The 20,252-nt window shown below is 40.1% G+C and overlaps 1 protein-coding gene across 1 annotated transcript; it reads left to right on the top strand.

Moving 5' to 3' along the window:
• Positions 1-316: 316 nt before the first annotated feature.
• LOC143517215 (uncharacterized) lies at positions 317-19,886 on the top strand. The gene is made up of 14 exons (XM_077009456.1): positions 317-559; positions 5,430-5,486; positions 5,617-5,700; positions 8,311-8,403; positions 8,534-8,638; positions 9,073-9,165; positions 10,367-10,462; positions 12,076-12,177; positions 15,695-15,841; positions 16,107-16,208; positions 16,292-16,380; positions 16,513-16,599; positions 18,913-18,987; positions 19,174-19,886. Exons 2-11 carry the CDS (start codon positions 5,440-5,442, stop codon positions 16,377-16,379), a joined length of 957 nt encoding a protein of 318 aa, XP_076865571.1. The 5' UTR covers positions 317-559; positions 5,430-5,439; the 3' UTR covers position 16,380; positions 16,513-16,599; positions 18,913-18,987; positions 19,174-19,886.
• The last annotated feature ends 366 nt before the right edge of the window (positions 19,887-20,252 follow it).

Here is a 20,252-nt window from a genome sequence, read left to right as displayed (position 1 = left end):
CCCCCCCGTCAGCAATTTATACTCGCCACCCCCTCCAGGTTCAAATCTCACTCCAAGCGATCTTGAAAATTTGGCAACCCTGGAGGTTACATTCCATGACCCAAGAGCCAGCTTCAGTAACCAAGGATCGGTATGCCAAGACCCCCGCCACAATGCACCAAACCCTAAGTACTAACTCTACCACCGGTGGTGGGCCCATAGGAGAGTGAACCCATGTATCTCCTTCGGGCTGTGCCCGGCTGGACCCCATGGGTAGAAACCATGGGTAATACTTGTAGTAATTATAATGGTAATAACAGTAGTAATAATAATAGTAGTAATAGTGGTAATAATAATAGTAATAATACATGTAGTAGTAATAATAATATTAGTAATTATAGTAACTAGTAATAACACTAGTATAGGAATCTGAGTGTGTAATGTTATGTTCATGGAAGACTTTCATTTCTTAATTTCTAATTGGCAGCACTATCAGAAGGCTGGTTTTACACTACAAGGATGATGTACGAAACACAGTAAATCTATTAACAACAGAGAAGAATGTTCAGCAGTACTTCCCGTAAGTACACCTGCCTTTCACTTTATATACACAAATTTATATATGTTAACTTGTTGGATACATTGGACATTAAAATAAGGTACAGTTGTGATCAAATTTATTCAACCCCCAATGCTGCGAAGGGTTTTATGGAATTCAGTGCACATTTGTAATTGTGTTCATAATGAAATCTTACAAGGACTTGTTAAAGAACTAAATGCAACTAAGATAGCATCAATTTTTTTTGTCATAAAGTATTAAATGGCCTTTTTGTGATTTCTTCATTGACACAATTATTCAACCCCTTTACGACTACCACTCCTAAGAACAGAGGTTCATTCCAGTGTTTTCCATCAGGTATTGAAAACATCTGTGGATGTCAACGAGCAGCAATCAAGCATGATAAGCACCAATTAGGCAGATTTAAAAGGACTGTGATACTCAGCTCCTTCTAGACATCTACTGGTGTGTTTCCAAGCATGGTGAAGGCAAGAGAATGGTCCCAGAAGACAAGAGAAGAGGTTATTGCTCTTCACAAGAATGGCAATGGATATAAAAAGATTGCGAAGTTGTTAAATATTCCAAGAGACACTATCGGAAGTATCATTCGCAAGTTCAAGTTAAAGGGCACCGTGGAAACGTTACCTGGTCGTGGCAGAAAGAAGATCCTGACCGCGACTGCTGTGCGCTACCTGAACCGTAATGTGGAGAAAAATCCCCGCGTGACTGCTAAGGAACTGAAAAAAGACCTGTCAGATGTGGGCACTGAAGTTTCAGCTCAGACAATAAGGCGCGCACTGCATAACGAAGACCTCCATGCCAGAACGCCCAGACGCACCCACTTGCTGACTCCAAAGAACAAGAAAAGTCGACTGCAGTATGCCAAAAGTCATGTGGACAAGCCACAAAGGTTTTGGAACAGTGTACTGTGGTCAGATGAAACTAAATTAGAACTGTTTGGGACAATGGACCAGCGCTATGTTTGGAGAAGGAAGAACCAGGCTTATGAACAAAAGAACACCTTGCCTACTGTGAAGCATGGCGGGGGGTCAATTATGCTTTGGGGCTGTTTTGCTTCTAATGGTACAGGAAAGCTTCAACGTGTGCAGGGTACCATGAATTCCCTTCAGTACCAGGAGATCTTGGAGGAAAATGTGATGGAGTCAGTCACAAACCTGCGGCTTGGGAGACGTTGGACCTTCCAACAGGACAATGATCCGAAGCACACATCCAAGTCCACTAGAGCATGGTTGAACATGAAAGGCTGGAACATTCTAGAGTGGCCATCGCAATCACCAGACTTAAATCCAATTGAGAACCTCTGGTGGGACCTAAAGAAGGCAGTTGCAGTGCGCAAGCCTAAGAATGTGACTGAACTGGAGGCTTTTGCCCATGAAGAATGGGCTAAGATACCCATAGGTCGCTGCAAGACACTTGTGTCAAGCTATGCTTCACGCTTGAAAGCTGTCATAACTGGAAAAGGATGTTGTACTAAGTACTAAAAAATAATGTCACTAGGGGGTTGAATAAAACTGATAATGATGTGAGCACAGTAAAGACATTTGTGGTTATTCCATCATAAATATTATGTTATGTTTGTCTAATTTATAAGTGCCTCTTTGATATAATTGTAAATAAGATGACTGAAATGATCAAAATCAATGTCAAACTGGCCAAAACACTTTATTTCAGTGGGGGTTGAATAAATTTGATCACAACTGTATATTGATATATTTGAATCCCAGAACTGAAAATCCCAAAGAGTGAAATATTTTTGTTTTACATAAACCTGCATAGTCTGTGTGTGTCTTGCCTCACAATCCCAATGCATTTAATGTCTGGTTAGCCTCAGTAGCTTAATAATAAATCATTGTGATGTGCCCGAAGCTCATAGTTAATAGAGTTGTTTAGAAGCAGCATGATGCTTGATGACATTTTCAAAACATTTTTGCAAATATCTAAACGGACAGTGTTTTGATCATGACTGACATTATGTTTCTTCAACTTTTCTTCAACTTATTCACTATTATTTCTACTCACAGCTTTTGTGTTTACTAAACTAAAAGAATAGATGTGGAAAGCAATTCTAAAATCACAAACTTCCGAAGATCCTAAACTTCTGAACATCTGTCTGTACTATGAGTTTATTGAATATATTTTACACAACACTCATTCTACAGAATATTAAGAATTGTACTTAAAGTACATAGAATATATATATATATACTTTATATTTATATAGTATACTTGTGACGTTCGGGGTGGAGCGTAGGACGAGACACAGAATCCTTGCATATGACGGACGTCATGTTTATTCTCACAGGTTATTGCGCAATAGCGCACGTAGAACAGTAAACAGACACTGCAACGTGTAAACATTAAATAGACAAACCACATTAGCCCCACGTGATTACGAGACAAGTCACAGGTGAGACTTATTAATCACACGACATAACCCCAACCACGGATATCCACAGACTCAGACAAAGCACGTGGACAACGTATACACACGCCCAAAAGGGAGGGGCCAGAGTCCTCAACGTGACAATACTGTGTATAGTATTCAGAATATTAAGAATTGTACTAAAAGTATATAGAATATACACTACCGTTCAAAAGTTTGAGGTCACTTAGAAATGTTCTTATTTTTGAAAGAAAAGCAGTTTTTTTTCAATTTAGCTAACATTAAATGCATCAAAAATACACTCTATACATTATTAATGTGGTAAATGACTATTCTAGCTGTAAACATCTGGTCATCTGTTATGGACAGATGAATCAAAGTTTGAGGTGTTTGGATCACACAGACGAACATTTGTGAGACGCAGAACAACTGAAAAGATGCTGGAAGAGTGCCTGACACCATCTGTCAAACATGGTGGAGGTAATGTGATGGTCTGGGGTTGCTTTGGTGCTAGTAAAGTGGGAGATTTGAACAAGGTAAAAGGGATTTTGAATAAGGAAGGCTATCACTCCATTTTGCAACACCATTCCATACCCTGTGGACAGCGCTTGATTGGAGCCAATTTCATCCTGCAACAGGACAATGACCCAAAGCACACCTCCAAATTATGCACAAACTATTTAGAGAAGAAGCAGGCAGCTGGTGTTTTATCTGTAATGGAGTGGCCAGTGCAGTCACCAGATCTCAAACCCATTGAGCTGTTGTGGGAGCAGCTTGACCGTATGGTATGAAAAAAGTGCCCATTAACCCAATCAAACTTGTGGGAGCGGCTTCTGGAAGCATGGGGTGAAATTTCTCCAGATTACCTCAGCAAATTAACAGCTAGAATGCCAAAGGTCTGCAATGCTGTAATTGCTGCTAAGGGAGCATTCTTTGACGAAAGCAAAGTTTAAAGTAGAAAATTATTTCAAATGAAAAAAAACCATTATTTCTACATTGTCAATGTCTGGACTATATTTCTATTCATTTTGCAACTCATTTGATAAATAAAAGTATGAGATTTCAGGGCAAAACACAAAATTGTCTAGGTGACCTCAAACTTTTGAACGGTAGTATATATATATTAGGGGTGGGCATAGATTAATTTTTTTAATCTAGATTAATCTCACTGAAATCTTGAAATTAATCTAGATTAATCTATATTAAAATGGCTCATATGTGCTACCCAAGTAATGACTAAAAGTCAGTTTTTGAGATAGGATTTCTTAATACAGGGGGTGCATTAGACCAGGGGCTCATCTCCTGTTTCCAAAATGCATCAATGACTGCTTGAGGAAGCTGTTCTACTTTGATACTTGAAGAAAAAAAAACATCAATAAAATGTAGGCTACTCGCGTTCAACAGTTTATTCAGTTAAACATGAATTTGTAAACCTACATTCTGTACATTAAAAGGGGTTGATAATATGTTTATTCAGCTAAACATGATATTTGAAATGTAAGCCAACATTTAGTACATTTAACCTCACGGACGTAATTTTAACAGTTAAAAATAAATTATAAAAATAAATTATTATTTTATAAAATTATAAATTATTAAAAATAAATATTTAAATAGCGACAAATCTAGCGGTAGGACCATGCAGAGAACGACCGCTCCGAGCTCCGCTCCGGTAACACTTTACGTTCCTAAAAATGAAATTTCCATGAAGCAAACCTGGCGACTTCGTGGCTGCATCCATGTACACACGTACGATTTGTAATTCACAGGTTTGAAAACTCGTTCTCGCCCCTACTGTGCAGTTTGGTTAGGAATACAGCTGAGCTAAACTATCAAGTTGAAAGTCATCATATCAATTTGCTTACCCCTTTTGACCCAGCTCCCAACCCAACTTTAAGAATAGATTAACGGCGGTAATTTTTATATCGCCCGATAAGAGTATCAAATTAACGACCGCCGTTAACGCTGTTAACGGCCCACCACTAATATATATACTTTATATGTATGTACAAGGGGTTCTCGACTTACGATGTTGATTTGTTCCTACATTGCATCGTGAACCGATTTTCTGTGTAAGTCGGAACATACGTACATACTGTACGTAAATAACATACTATAAGCACTTACTACTATTCTATACTATTCTAACACCTATCCTAACACAGTAATTATCAAAAAACACATATACTGGGGGTATATACGGCGACTGGGGTGACGCTGTCCTCCTCGGTCCTGAGCCGCGTAACCATGTATTCCGCCGCGCACACCAAACACAAAGTTTGCGTCACAACGTTTACAACGCAAAACCACTTAAGTCAAAACAAGACTTTATACAGTAAATGGGAGATGCTACATTGCATTTTTGCTTTGAACACATTAGAACATGACACATAAGGGGTATTTTATTATGTTACCCCTATAGTATTTATTTATAACAATCCCATATATAAAAAAGTTTGCAATTACAGCCTTTGATTACATCAACAGGACTGTGGACATGTTTGAGGGTGTCATTCACAGAGAGAAACTGAATGAGATCTGGGGGTGAGCTTGTTCTTCCTATTACACTACGGCTCATTCACAGCCAGACAACTTGATGCTATTGTTTCTTTCCAAAGTAGTTTCGCTTTCTCTTTTTCACATTAACACTATTCAACTGTTTTGTGTATCACAGAGATATGGAGTCACACTACTTTCCTGATGCACCATCAGTGAGGAACAGTCCTTGGGACTTCCTCTGTTACCTTCTCTCCACTACGTAAGAGTGAACCTTTTACTTTTTTAAATGTTATACATTTGTTTAATAATGACACATAGCACAAGATAAGTCTAAAAGTAGTGCAGGTCTGATTCTGGTTGGTTCTGCCCTTCTCCAGTGTGTTCAGTTCATTTAGCTATTTGTCATTATTAGTAGTTTTGTGAGAAGTGTAGCTGAATCACTAGTCTGATCATTCCATCACTATGCAGCAGGCAAAGAGGCTAAAACTCTTACAACTCCTGACCCTAACTCTAACCCTGACCCTGACTCTAACCCTGATCCTGACCCTGACCCTCCTGAGCACTTCTGATCGCTTTGAGGTGTTGGCTACAGATGTGTATATTGTCTTCGTCTAACTGGCTGCAGAAGTTGTTTATTTATATGAAATGTCATTAGTTGTAAACAGAACAGTGATTATAAGTTCCTTTGAGATCATTATGGACTCCTTTGAAAACCGTTTTATTATGTTATGTGACGTTCGGTGGCTGGACGAAGGACGAGACACGAAATCCTTTTCTTCCAAGACGTCACTTTTATTTTAGCGCTTAATGCACACGGAAAACACAGATATTGCGCAATAGCGCATTTAGAACATTCACATCTACACAGCAACATGTAAACCACAGACAACGACGAGCACAGGACACTGTGCGAGCACACATTAAATAGACAAACCACATTAGCCCCACGTGATTACGAGACGATTCACAGGTGAGACAGATTATCACACGACATAACCATAACCACGGAGATCCACTGACGCAGACAAAGCACGTGGACAACGTTAACACACGCCCAAAAGGGAGGGGCCGGGGTCCTCAACGTGACACCTTAACTAATGCAGCCAGTCGAAAAAAACTCTTTGACAAAAAAAAAACTACTACTTCATTCCAATCATAGAGTAATATACTAGTTGTAGTGATAGGATTTTTTAAATGCATTTAGAACGCAAATTTTATTTAAATGCACTCCCTAGAATATAAGTGTACTTCAGTTATATTCACACTTAAGTGAATATAAGTGCACTCCCTAGAAAATATATGCACTGGCTAGAATATAAGTGCACTTCACAGTGAATTAAAAGAGATGAAAGAAAACATCAGAAAGGATTGATTAATGGATCAGTAAATCAACCAAACATGGAGGTAAACCAGCCATTTTAGAGAGACACATTCTGTCATCACTGCTTCTACCTCTGTTCTACCTCTGGCCAGGGCTGGACTGGTAATCTGGCATACTGGGCATTTGTCCGATGGGCCGACAGTCCTCAGGGGCCGATGGATTTTTTTTCTTCCCATTTTTTCTGAGACCGGCCCGCAATTTAGAGGGGGCGGCCCATTGGCCCATTTTCAATATAGACAGTGGACTGAACCAATAAGGATATAGGACAAAAGTGGCCCCACCCTTTCTCTGCGTGGTTTGCTGTAACTCCCGCTCTGTTCAGTGTTGAGCACGTTGTTAAAGGAGAGGTAGCATGGAGCAATAGAAGCGGCAGAAAGGGGGTACGGAGAAGTTATGCGCAAAGAAATTGAAGAGTCTTAATGTAGATGCTACAAAATGTGTAAAAATCACAGCCAGAGATGCAGGCTTGTGAAAGAGAAACCGAGGGACAGACCGAGCGGGAAAGTAGTAACTTTAGGATAACACGGACTTTATTACATGAGAATGATGAACAACGGCGATTGATTAGTATCAATATTAATCGGTATTTGCATACTTCCCAAAGTCTGGCAGTCACGCGGCCTTATTCTGATAAAATAGCAAATGGTCAAGACGAGTGTCCATTTTATCATAGCATTCTAGATATTTAGGTTAAAGGTGTGTTGAAAGGCTGCATAGTAGTTTGAAGTTTAAGCCTCTATGCTGTAGTTCAACATGTTTTAAAAAGCACTCAAACAAGTGAAATTACAGATTTTAAAGCTTATAAATGATAAATAAAAGCTTTGCAATTTAAGCATGACTACAGTAAGTGTAAAAAAATATAAAAGTAATATTAGCAAAAGATATGCCCACACTGAATAAGAGTAAAACGGTGTCTAATGCTTTTAAGACATATTTGCGTTGCATGAATTCATAAGGCAGCTTTGTTTATAGCCGGATACAAATACATGTTATAGCTGTTTAAAGGAGGGAGCACCTTTATCCTGAAGAATTAGAATTGAGATGTTATATCAGAGAAATTCATAATTAGAGATGATTTCAATAAAATAATTAAAGTGATTGTGATATAATGCTATGATTGAATCCAATGACTTTAACCAGTAAATTATTATTTTTTTCCACATCTTACCCCACATACATAAATTACAAGTCGGTTGTGCTCCGCTAATTATGATGGGCTGGTCTAAATTAAAAATGCCAGGGCCGATTTTTTGTCCCAGTCCAGCCCGGCTCCATATACATTATCATATAAAAACAGAAAAGTCCATTTATTAATATAAGCAGAAGCAATGGACCTGATGGACCTAGAGATTTTAAGTTTCAGTTCAGTTTTGTGATGGTATTACTTTTTTGTCGTATATTATACAGTATGTATTAAAACCAAATAAGTCTAACTCGATACATTGACTTTCCTATACATTGAGACAATAATTCCTTTGCTTCCAACAGCACCCTGGAAACATTTTTAGTGAATGCCCTCAAAACTAGCACGCCAGTTGTGTCAAAAATGAGACAAATTGATTTCCAAGAACTGAAGGGGAGGTAAGAGCAGCTTTTAACTGCATTTCTAATAATTGTGTAATTGTGTATAAGAAATGTGTTTGATTTGCATAACATTTGCATGACTCTAACAACTTACAGATTTCTAAACAATGCTGCTTATGTTTTCAAGACTTGAACTTGCTGTGAATGCAATTGATAAGAAGGCCACTGAATTTTACACTTTGGAGAAACAGAAACGGAGTGATGGTGATGATCCATTTCTGATATCAGTAAGGTGAGCACACATTCAAAATAATTTGAAAATTGTACATTTTTACTTCCCCCATGAAAGCTCCACAGACGCTGATGTGTAGTGTATGGTGATTAACCTGCGGGAGACTAAAGCCATGGGCTTGTTTTCATTCCTTTGTGCCATTTTCTTCGTGTTGTTAAATTCCACCTCTTTTCCCTTTACAGCTTATGTGTCACTCTGGTATTGATATGTCATATTTAATGTTTGAGGTGACTAGTTAATCATATCAGGATCTCTCTTTGTAATCTGTACAGCTCATATAGTTATGAGGATCTTATTGAGTGTACTATTTTTATACACTAATATAGTAATACTATACTATATTAGTAATACTATAATATAATAATTTAGTTGATCTCTTAATATATTTCAAATGTCTAGAACTCCAGATCTAACATGTATGTCTTGTCTTGCAGTGTTGTTGCCAGACTGTATATTTTTTACTTAGATAAATTTTTGGAAGTAGCAGAACAACCAGAATTCTTGGATAAAGTTAAAGAGGCAGAAAAGTAAGTCTGGATTTTCTAAAATGTTATATCTGGACATTGGTATAGATTTTTTTATAAAACATTATATCTCAGCATTGGTATAGAACAGGGATGGGCAACTTCCATGACAAAGAGGGCCAAAATTTTTTCAGCACTATTATTGGAGGGACACATGACCATGCACTTCAAATAATTGGATATGAAAGACACTACAAATTATTCTCAATAAGAACACATTTTAAATGAATTCAGATCTGTATGTTTATTGCACCAACATACATCTATTTTCTGCATATAAATGCATTAACATGTCCTTAATAAGCAACAAAGACAAAACATTTGCTTAATAAAAAAGTACAAAAAGGAATTTGAACTGAATTTGAACTTCATATCAAAGAAGTGTAATGCGTAGCGCGCTGCGGAGCGATGAGGCGGACACAAACGCTGAGAAGAGCGAGATTTAATAAGGGGAATTCCATAGGCGAAGTTGTTTGTACAGGCACGGGTCAAAACGGGAGAGCCGTCCAAGTGGTCAACAGGACAGGCAGGAGTCGTAACAGAAACACAATGGAGACGGAAAATACCAGAACAGCGATGACAGATAAACCACAAAACCGAACAAACCACAAATAACTGACAACGGGCGAAACACAGAGATACAAGTACACAGGACTAAACTAGACACAACTGAACACAATGACGACACGTGCGTGGCAGACAGAGGGAAACCAGGACAACAGACACGCAGGGCGGGATAACTGGGCAAGGAACAACACCGACACGGGAGAGGGGGGTGCAGCCCTATGTGACAAGAACAAAAAAGTCCTGCTCTATCGTTTTTTTTCTTTTAATTATTAAATTATTATTGATCTATTTGCGGGCCGCACTGAGTGAGGACGAGGGCCATGTGCGGCCCGTGGGCCGCCAGTTGCCCATCCCTGGTATAGAATCATTTCTAAAATGTTACATCTGTTATATCTGGACATTGGTATATAATTGTTAATAAAACATTATATCTCAGCATTGGTGTAGAATCATTTCTAAAATGTTATACCTCAGCATCGGTATAGAATCATTTTTAAAATGTTATATCTGGGCATTGGTGTAAAATAATTTCTGAAATGTTTCTTGCATTCTAATAAGGTACAAATGTGCATGAAATTCAACTGACTTAATTTTGGAAAGATTAAATAGCACAATAACAACTGTTTTCTTTTCACAGAGCATTTAAAGATGAAAGATTTAAAAAGGCATTAGATGATATGGGCGCAGTCCTGCAGCCTTTGCTTGAATCAGATTTGATCAAGGAAATTTATGAGTAAGGAATTTTTAAATTTAATATCAGCATCACTTTCTTGCTGATATAACGTTTGACGGAGGTGGAAAAACGCAAATGCAGGAAACTTGAATTTATTTAAGTAATAATTAGTTGCTAATAATTAAGTAAGACACTGAACATGAAGTGAGAACGTAAGCAAAGGGGAGTTACGAGAGAACTGGGAAACATACACATATTAACTCAACCGATTCAATGGGGAAAACACGAGAGACTAGGACCAACAGATACATGAACTATAAAAACTAATAATTACAAAGACAAAGCTAAACAAACAATAATAATATCAACTAAGTATATCCAAAATAGACAGATAACGAAACGGACACATAGATATAAACAGGAACTACAAACGGGAAGGGCCTCTGGCTCCCCCCCTGTCTGGATGAATACGCCTCTCACTGCTTGATTGTCTGTGTCATCTCAATGCTTATATGGGCTATGGGGATTTTTGTGTGCTCACAGACTGTTGTCCTGTTGAGAGAATAATCTGTGATCATATTTTTTGTCTCTTTCCTAATGTTATCTCTCTATCCTTCACTCCCCATCTGCCTGTGAACGGTGACGCTTTTCAATACTGCGGCCGCCCCTGGGATCGCAGTGCTTTACATAGAGGCTCCAGAGGAACCAATCCCATTGTACCTTGTTGTGCAATGACAAATAAATGCTATTCTATTGTATTCTAACAAGTATACAAATAGAAGAGGGCCTAGGACTGAGCTTTGGGGGACTCCAATAGAGAGTTTACATGGATTGGATGAAGATCCTCTCCATGTTACCTGATTGGACTGGCCTTCCAGGCATGACTAGAACCATTTCCAAGCAGTCACAGGAGGTTATAGAAAACAGGAGGATCAGACTGCCCATTAATTGATCATTAGCAATGATGAGTTTCCTCTCATGGCTTGACAGACAGGATAGTGTGACAGTGTGACAAAAAAGAATATGAAAGCATTTTATGACAAGAGGCAGGACACTTCACTCAGACATCATACTGCTTGGAAAGAGGAAGACATGTGACACCCTTCAGTCTCCACCCCTATAAAGGCACACAAATGAAAAGCACAATGAATACTGTAGACAGGAATGGACACAATCATAAGAAACCAGTCACACATCAAACTTCTGACCAGCTACCCTAAGGTTCCAATAAATGTTGCTATTGTTCGTTTGGGTGAAAAAGTGCACCATGAGCTCTGTGTGATGGTCAGTGGGTCAATCTAAACATTTACACTGTTTTACACTAGCCTACATCAGACTGTAGAATCAGATGATTTTGTTTGTGATTACAGCTTAATTCCACTGCCAGTCTTGAACTAATATCGAACCATTAGCAAGCATGCAAATGGAAAAAGCTATATAAATAAATTGAATATATTTGAATTTGGATTTTTTTTTTACGGAATATTGTGATTTTACTGAATTATTTTCACAATAAAGAGATTGAACACCAGTTCAGGATGGATTAATTTTTTGTTGCATCATTCATAAGTTTTTAATCAAAATTAGAACCCAACAAAAGGTTTTAAATGGCACAGACATGTCGGGATGCGTGTCTGTTTATTTGCTTTTTTATCATCATTGTGCTTTTTCAGGTTGCATATGGACTACTTTGAAGGCATCTATATAGCTATTTTTGAAGTAATCGATAGACTTCAGAAAACATTGGGTCAAGGTCGTGACCGGAGAACTGAAAGGTAAGACTTGTTTTAAAAAAATATTCACACAGTTGGTTTTGGTCTTTTTAGTCATTACTGATCATGATATAATGTGGACATTTAGATATCTGTTCCACCATGTCTGTGACGTTGGGATGCGCGAGAAGGACGCGGCACAAAGTCCAATCTCCTAGCACGAACGTTACTTTATTAAACAACATAAATGCACAGATAGCGCATGTGGACCGTAAACATTGACAGACGTAAACGACTCTGACAGACGAGCACAGGACACTGCACGAACGCACATTAAATAGACAAACCACATAAGCCCAGAGTGACCACGAGACAAGCCACAGGTGAGACCGATGAACACACTCAGACACATCCACACCCATGAAGATCCACAGACGCAGACGACTAGATGTAGACAACAAACACATGCCCAAAGGGGAGGGGTCAGGGGCTGTAACGTGCCCACCAAGGGCACTACCCGTCCCGGGGTACCAACAGAACTGCATGCCCCGAACCCACACCGATGGGCAGATCTGGAGCCCTCAGTTCTTCGTCTGGGAGATGATCGCCCTCGGTGGAGAGTCTGCCACGAACAGCCTAGAACACCCTCCCTGGGAAAACAGGGGAAAACACGTTAGACATACATAACGGCACGTTCACGAAAACACAGACAGGAACGTTAATACACAGAGGCACAAAAGGGAAAAGGGGATTCGGGAGAAACACAGGGACAGAAAACCCAGGCACAGACACATACACAAACGGAGCCAGGCTTCGCGCCTGTAGGAGGACTGTCAGAAGGACTCCCGGCACTGCAGCCGTTGCAGTAGGCGGTCCTCCTCCCGCCCTTGCCACAAACCCTCCACTGGGTGCGGCGCAGTTGGTGGATGCCCCTGCAGCCTTCTCGGGGGGCATGCGACCAGTCTTTCCGGAAGCCCTCGGGGGGGGTTGGGCGTGCCGCAGGGTAGGCCTGCCGACTCTCACTCTCCTCTCTCCGAGGACCCCACAGGGGAACTCCATCTCCTCCTGGTGGTCGCTCCCCTGGCCTGGCTGCGTATGCGGTTTCTGCCACCTCCATTTTCTCCTCCGTGCCCCCTGAGCTCCATGTCAGGGGCTCCTCCGGGCTATAGCACTGGGAGTGGTCCATCTCGCTCCCCTCAGAGGGGGGAGGAGAAACGCCCTCCGCCGGGCCTCCCTTCCCCTTCACAGTTTCCCCGGAGTGCTCCGATGGGGGCGGGCTCACCTCCTCCCCCTCGGTGTATGATTCACCCTCCGAGTACTCCTCCCCCAGTGCGCGATTCACCGTCTGAGTACTCAGAAAGGTCAGAGCACTTGGAAGGAGGAGGGGTCGCATCCTCTCCGTATCGCTCTGTGGGGGTAGAGTACACAGATGGAGGAGGGCTTTCCTCTTCTTCCTCACCCTCACCGTAACACTCTGTGGGGGCAGAGTACACAGATGGAGGAGGGCTTTCTTCTTCTTCCTCGCCCTCACCGTAATACTCTGTGGGGGCAGAGTACACGGATGGAGGAGGCTTTCCTTCTCGTCCAACTCCTTCCCCTCAAACTCACTCTCGGGGGTTTTCTCCAAAGGGAGGTGTCTCTCTCTCCAAATCCATCGTGCGTCCACCAGTGACTCTTCCTTGTTTGTCTGAGCCTGACGCAGCAGAAACGCAACCACAGGATTCTGCCCCATCTCGTCGAGGGTCACGGGGTTCTCTTGGCGATGTGCAGGAGAAGAGGCATGGTGGTGCCTACTGGGCACCTTCCCCTTCTTGGCGCGGGTCGCATATCATGGCATACTTGTCGGCTCATCTTTCTTTGACGTTGGGGTATGCGAGAAGGACAAGGCACAAAGTCCAATCTTCTAGCACGAACGTTACTTTGTTAAACAACATAAATGCGCATATAGCGCATGTGGACCGTAAACATTGACAGACAAAAACGACTCTGACATAGAAGAGCACAGGACACTGCGCGAACGCACATTAAATAGACAAACCACATAAGCCCCGTGTGATCACAAGACGAGCCACAGGTGAGACCGATGAACACACTCAGACACATCCACACCCATGAAGATCCACAGACGCAGACGACTAGACATAGACAACAAAAACACATGCCCAAAGGGGAGGGGTCAGGGGTTGTAACGTGACAATATCAAGTCATGAGCCCCAAACTTTCACTTTGCAAAGAATTAAAAAGGTAATACTCTTATATAGTACACCTATATAATACTCTTATATAGTACTCTTACAGTATAGTATATACTGGTATATAGGTATAGTATATAGTATATATAGTATATATATAGGTATAGTACTCTTATATCATTCTCTTATATAATAGATCAGCGTTTCTCAACCGGGGTGCCGTCTGTCTTCATCGGGGGTGCCGTCAAAATATTCTGATGTGAAATAAAAAACTATAGTTTTAAAAATTGAAGTTATTATACGCTTTAAAAATCATTAAAATGTATTTCATATGACCAGATCTCTCAAGTTTGGTGGGCGTGAGTTTTTTTTCAGGCGGGGGGGATTGGAATCTGTCGCGATGGTTAGTGTAGCGGCTGTGTGTGTGTGTGTGTGTGTGTGTGTGTGTGGTTGGCGGGCTGGCTAAAGTCTACCAAGAAACAGCGCGATCTATATTCTGATTGGTTCAACCTGTTATAATATACAACCGATGGATTGGCTGAATATGCTGCAGTGTGCGGCGATTAGATTATTTAAAAAATAAATTAATAATAATAATATTCAAGTGTGAGAAATTCCATGTGTGGCGTGAGAGCGTGTGAAATCGCTAAATATGCGTGAGTCTCACGCTCAAAGCGTGCATATGACCTGCATATGACCAAGGTCAGCACGTGATTACGCAGGTTTCCCACTGACTGTAAGTCACATTTATCTGCTCTCTGTCTTAATAATCACTTTTTTTGTGTTATGTTGGAGAGTATGTTTTCAGGGTTGCCAACGCTCACGCATTGAGCATGAGACACACGCATTTGACCGTTTTCACACGCTCTCACGGCACACTTCCGATATCTCACATCCGAAAAAAAAATCTTGTTTATTTATCTGATCCATATCTATGATTCAATTAGTTACTAATTCGCTTTGGCGCCAACCACCCACGATCGATAGATTGCGATATAATACTTAATTTGTGTCCACTTTAAGTTCACCCCCCCCCCCCCCCCCCCCCCGTCAACAACTTACGTCTCCACCCCCCCACCCCCCAAAGCCTGTGTTTTTAACGCATTGTAAACTGGGGTGCCTTAAAATTTTGCATGCATATAAAGGGTGCCACAACTGAAAAAAGGTTGAGAAACACTGTAATAGATAATGGCTAGATTTGATCCAGATGGACATTGCAGTCTGATGGTACTCCACACTCCTGGTGTGTATCATCAGACGTCATGTCCATTTTCATAGTGCATTTTTTTGTATGTTATGAAACAACACATTTCAGTGGATATGTCTCTGTGTTCGGGGCTCTATAAATATGGAACAACCCAATAATTTTGCCGTCTAACATTTTTTAGGGCCATAGAACATATTGGTATCATTGTCCTTTCACCTATTTTTGAAGAGTTGGATAAAATGGAAGCATTTACTACAACCAGGAGACTCTATTCGAGAGCATCAGACATAGCTTTTTCCATCGCAGGGGAAGAGTTAGAAATGTTCAGGTAAGAGTAGTAAATAATGCCAATATCTGGTCTATGTCCTGTCTTAAAGTGTATTCAGTGTATTTATGTAATATTGGGGCATAGGGTTGGACATAGACTCTTGATATGAAAGTTGTAGATCAGCACACAACTGCAGTTCTAAGCAGTGATTTTAGTACTTAAAGTGACCTTGTGGTTGGTAGTGTTGATGTTAAGTTAGTTTGAATAATCACACAAGGGATAATAATAATAAACATTATGGATGACAAGATTCTCTTCGACTCAGAGGTCTAGTCTTAGAACACTGGGAACCTTTCAGAAAAGAGGCACATAGAGTCTTAAAAGAAGAGAGAGAGAACTCAACTGTATTCCTACTTCCAGAATTGCGGTAAGATAGAACATGTCAATGTGTAAAAAATCTGTTTTTCATAGATTTGTTTAAACATGCTGATGAGTTGCTTTGCTTAAAAGGGCTCAAGTGCAATTGTGGTCAAACTATTCAAACCAACTGATGAGTTCAATTGGTAGAAAAATGATGATGAAGCAGAATACATTCTAAAGTAAGTGCTGCCACGTGAACAAAATGCACCATACATGTTGAGAGCTGAACCTGAAATCTGTAACACATTTGAGAGGCATCAGCTATATTTGAAATATGAATTCAGTTTCTTTCTCTTCTTTGTGTTTCACAGTAACTTGAAAAAAACGAGGTCTGTCTGCATCAAAAAACTACTCACCATTGCAGGTGTTACTCAAGAGGACGTGGAACAATCTCAAAGGTATTCAATTATAAACTGAAAAAAATTAAGCTGATTTTAAACTACAAAATGTAAATATTTAAGAAAAAATTATGAAATGTACATGCATGGAGTCTCTCGAGATCTGGTTTAGTCATGAAATCTAGTCACAAAAAAGTAAGCTTTTAAGTTACTGCTAAAATTGAGATCAGAGTCTGTTAGTACTGTATACATAGATTACAAGCTATCTCTTTAGAGTTTAAGCTTTTTGAGTCCAAGAATGTAGCTAGTTTTTACACATTTCATTGGCTGTTCCCAAAAAGAATAATCTATGAAAGTTTTAGAGCACCCAGAGAGCAACGTGCTCAAGGCAGTTGCAGAGAATTACAAGGACCATAGTTGTCTGGGGAAAGGGTCAAGAAAATCTGAGTGGCCCTGGGTACAACATCCCTTGTATGTCCCTTGTAAGTAGAAGCACATGTAAGTTACATAGGAGTGGTCTGAGAATCGAACCTTGAGCAATACCACAAGTCGCTGGAAACCTTATTGTCTATTTCAAAAAGATTCCTTGCAGGTATGAACTGAACCATTTTCGAACTGCTCCTGAACGTTCAACCGATAGCTAGTGCTTATTTCTTACCTATTCAAATATAATATCCACCATGTCTGTTCATGGGCTCTGAGCTCTACATCTGTGATTATATGGAAGCTTCTTCAGATATTTGTATATTTTGGACAGAGCTCCTTTATCAGCAAGTGCTTGTGAATTTATAGGAGGAACCAATTCATATATCAAAAAAATTGATGTTTAAATTATTAATTGTTATACATAAATTTTATGGGGTTAATGTATTTTCTGAGGAGCCATTTTCTAATTTGTTTCTTGCAACAGGAATTTACCTGTTCAAGTATCTGTGGCACTAATCTTAAAAATATTTAAATTACATGAAAAAGCAGCCAGTTTCGTCTTACCATATACCAGATACGTCTTACCAGAATCTCGGACACCAGAACCTGAAAACATAACTTCCAGTGGATGGAGAGTTCTTTGAGTAGATGGAGAATTCTTAGGGCGTACTCACACTAGGCTCTGTGATCCGGGCCCGGGCACGGTTGCCTGCCGAAGCACGGTTCGTTTGGCTAGTGTGAGCGCTCCAACCGTGCCCGGGCCCGGATCAGTTAACCGTGCTCGGGCCCGCTTTGAAGAGGTGGGCCAGGGCACGATTCATGTGGACTCGGGCACGGTTCGCTTCTAGTGTGAGCGCTATCCGTGCCCGGGCCCGCTTGGTGCCTCGTCTGATTGGTTCATTTCGCTGGAACTCAAACATGACATCAGTGATGCGACGCTCACGTTAAACAGTCATAGCGGCAAAACGATTAGCAGACAATCGTTGTGTTAAATTATCGATAAAGCTGTGCTTGCACCGTGTTTCTGCACTCCCAAAACGACTCCAAAAATACATAAAAAGAGAATCGTGAACTCTATAGTGTTGTGCGAGCGCGCTTTTTTCCAAATAAAGCGGCGTTGTGATGACGTAAGCGTGCTCGGGCCGGGTTGCTGAAGCGAGTGTGAGTGCAGGCCAGCGGGGGAGTGGGGAGGGGGGATAACCGGGCCCCAGCACGGAACGAGCAAACCGTGCCTAGTGTGAGTACGCCCTTAGAGTGCTTCCTCAGGCGGCACCAGAATGTCAGCTTTACATTTGGATAACAGGCTCTGAAAACTGGCATATTGCCTGTGTTCTGTAGGAGATCGTTGCAGCTCTGAAACCTGAGGAGCCAGTTTCTGATCTGTTTGTTTTAGTATCTAATAGGAGTTTTTGTGTTCCAGTATCTGTGGTATTAGTCTTTAAAAAAAGTTAATTTTAAGAAAAAGAGATCACAGTACTAGCTGGACATTAGAGTGAGTGCTACCTGCTCTGCAGCCATTTACAGACATCACTGTGTCTCCTACACTGGCAGAAACCCAGCCAATTCCCTGGAAAATACACAGATGGCATTTTGTTTGGGCAATAATAATTGAATTTCATTATAAGACTGTGGCACAAACATGATGAGTGCTGTTTTGGAACATAAAGCCACATCATTGTTGTGTTTTTGTGTTTGTTGTGAAAATGTTCAAAATGCTTATAGCCATGAATCTCCAAGTCAGTGCTGGCTGATTTAGAAAACCTCTAGCAAATATGCTTTCCTTATACTGTGGGATTTTGTTTCTGACTTCAGACCTCAAACCTCAATAAACAAGCAAGCAAACCAGATATATGGGAAAAATATGTATCATATTTGCATATATTTGTCATATTTGCATATATTTAGCATATACGTGTATAAATGATTTTATTTCTTTTCAACCTACAGATTCTTCACAGAAGGACTCTTTGAATTATTGCACTTTTTAGAATTGGAAGATATAAATATTGATGAATCACTATGGTAAAAAAAAAAATACATTTGTTTATTTTATATCTGTATATACTCCAAATGTAGATGTCAGTTATTTAATTAAGATGCATTTGTGGTGTTCCATTTCGTAAAGTAATGTTTAAAATTATTATTCCATTTGATTGACATAACTGTTTGTAATGTAATGTGATAAATACATTTTTGCGATTCTTTCAGGGCCTTGTATAAAGTGACGCTGGTGTTCCTTAATTCTGTATATGCACCTCTGACAAGTGCTTGGAACTTCATATCTGTGTAATCTGTGCCACTGAAAAGTGGAAACATCCATTTAGACAGAAATCTATAGCCTCCTGGAAAATTTCAGTGTGCTTTTGAAAAGCTGAATTTAATTTCATTCTTTTGATGTGCTGAATAATAATCCAAGTTTAAGGTATTTGACTAGTAATCAAAAGGTTGCCAGTTCAAGCCTCACCACTGCCAGGTTGCATCTGTTGGGCTTTTGAACCCTTACCTCTCAATTCCTCACACTGTACTCAATCGTAATTGTAAGTTGCTTTGATGTCAATTAACAGCCATAAACAAACGATCATGTCAAGAAACATCAACCTTGTTCTTTACTGTTGCATTTGCAATTGTTGTGTGTGTGTGTGCTTGTTTAAGAATCTGTGAAATTAGAATTGGATGGTACAATCTAAGACAGCCAATAGATCACAGATGACATTATGCCACTCATCACCAACACATCATGCTGTAGAACTGATTAATATAAAATCCAATATATCCAATGAAAAACATATTATCCTTTTTTGATGTTTTTTTCTTTTTGATTAAAATGATAAAATATACGTAGTAAGAAAATACTTACAATAACAGCTTTTCATTTAGTCAAATGTAGACAAACAGTATATTTTCAGTGTTGAAGTAAAATCATGCAGTGGACATTTTTTTTCTGTGTATAAAAAATGCATGACATTTCTGTGTATATAAATAAATAAAAGCATAAAATACTGAATGATAAACTAAATAATATATTAAACGATATTCTACCAGGTCTAAGTGATTTTTACAAATGTCACATATACAGTGGGGAAAATAAGTATTTAGTCAGTCACCAATTGTGCAAGTTCTCCCACTTAAAAAGATGAGAGAGGACCGTTCCCCCTGTCGCCACAAGAGGGCGCACTCTACCTACTTCTGTCAGGGCTAGGTCCAGGACCGTTCCCCCTGTCACCAGAAGAGGGCGCGCTCTACCTACTTCTGTCGGGGCTGGGTCCAGGACCGTTCCCCCTGTCGCC

The sequence above is a fragment of the Brachyhypopomus gauderio genome, chromosome 6, assembly GCF_052324685.1.
Source record: "Brachyhypopomus gauderio isolate BG-103 chromosome 6, BGAUD_0.2, whole genome shotgun sequence".
Lineage (NCBI taxonomy): Eukaryota > Metazoa > Chordata > Actinopteri > Gymnotiformes > Hypopomidae > Brachyhypopomus > Brachyhypopomus gauderio.
The sequence above is the reverse complement of the archived record's forward strand: the minus strand, read 5'-3'. Positions and strand labels throughout refer to the sequence as shown.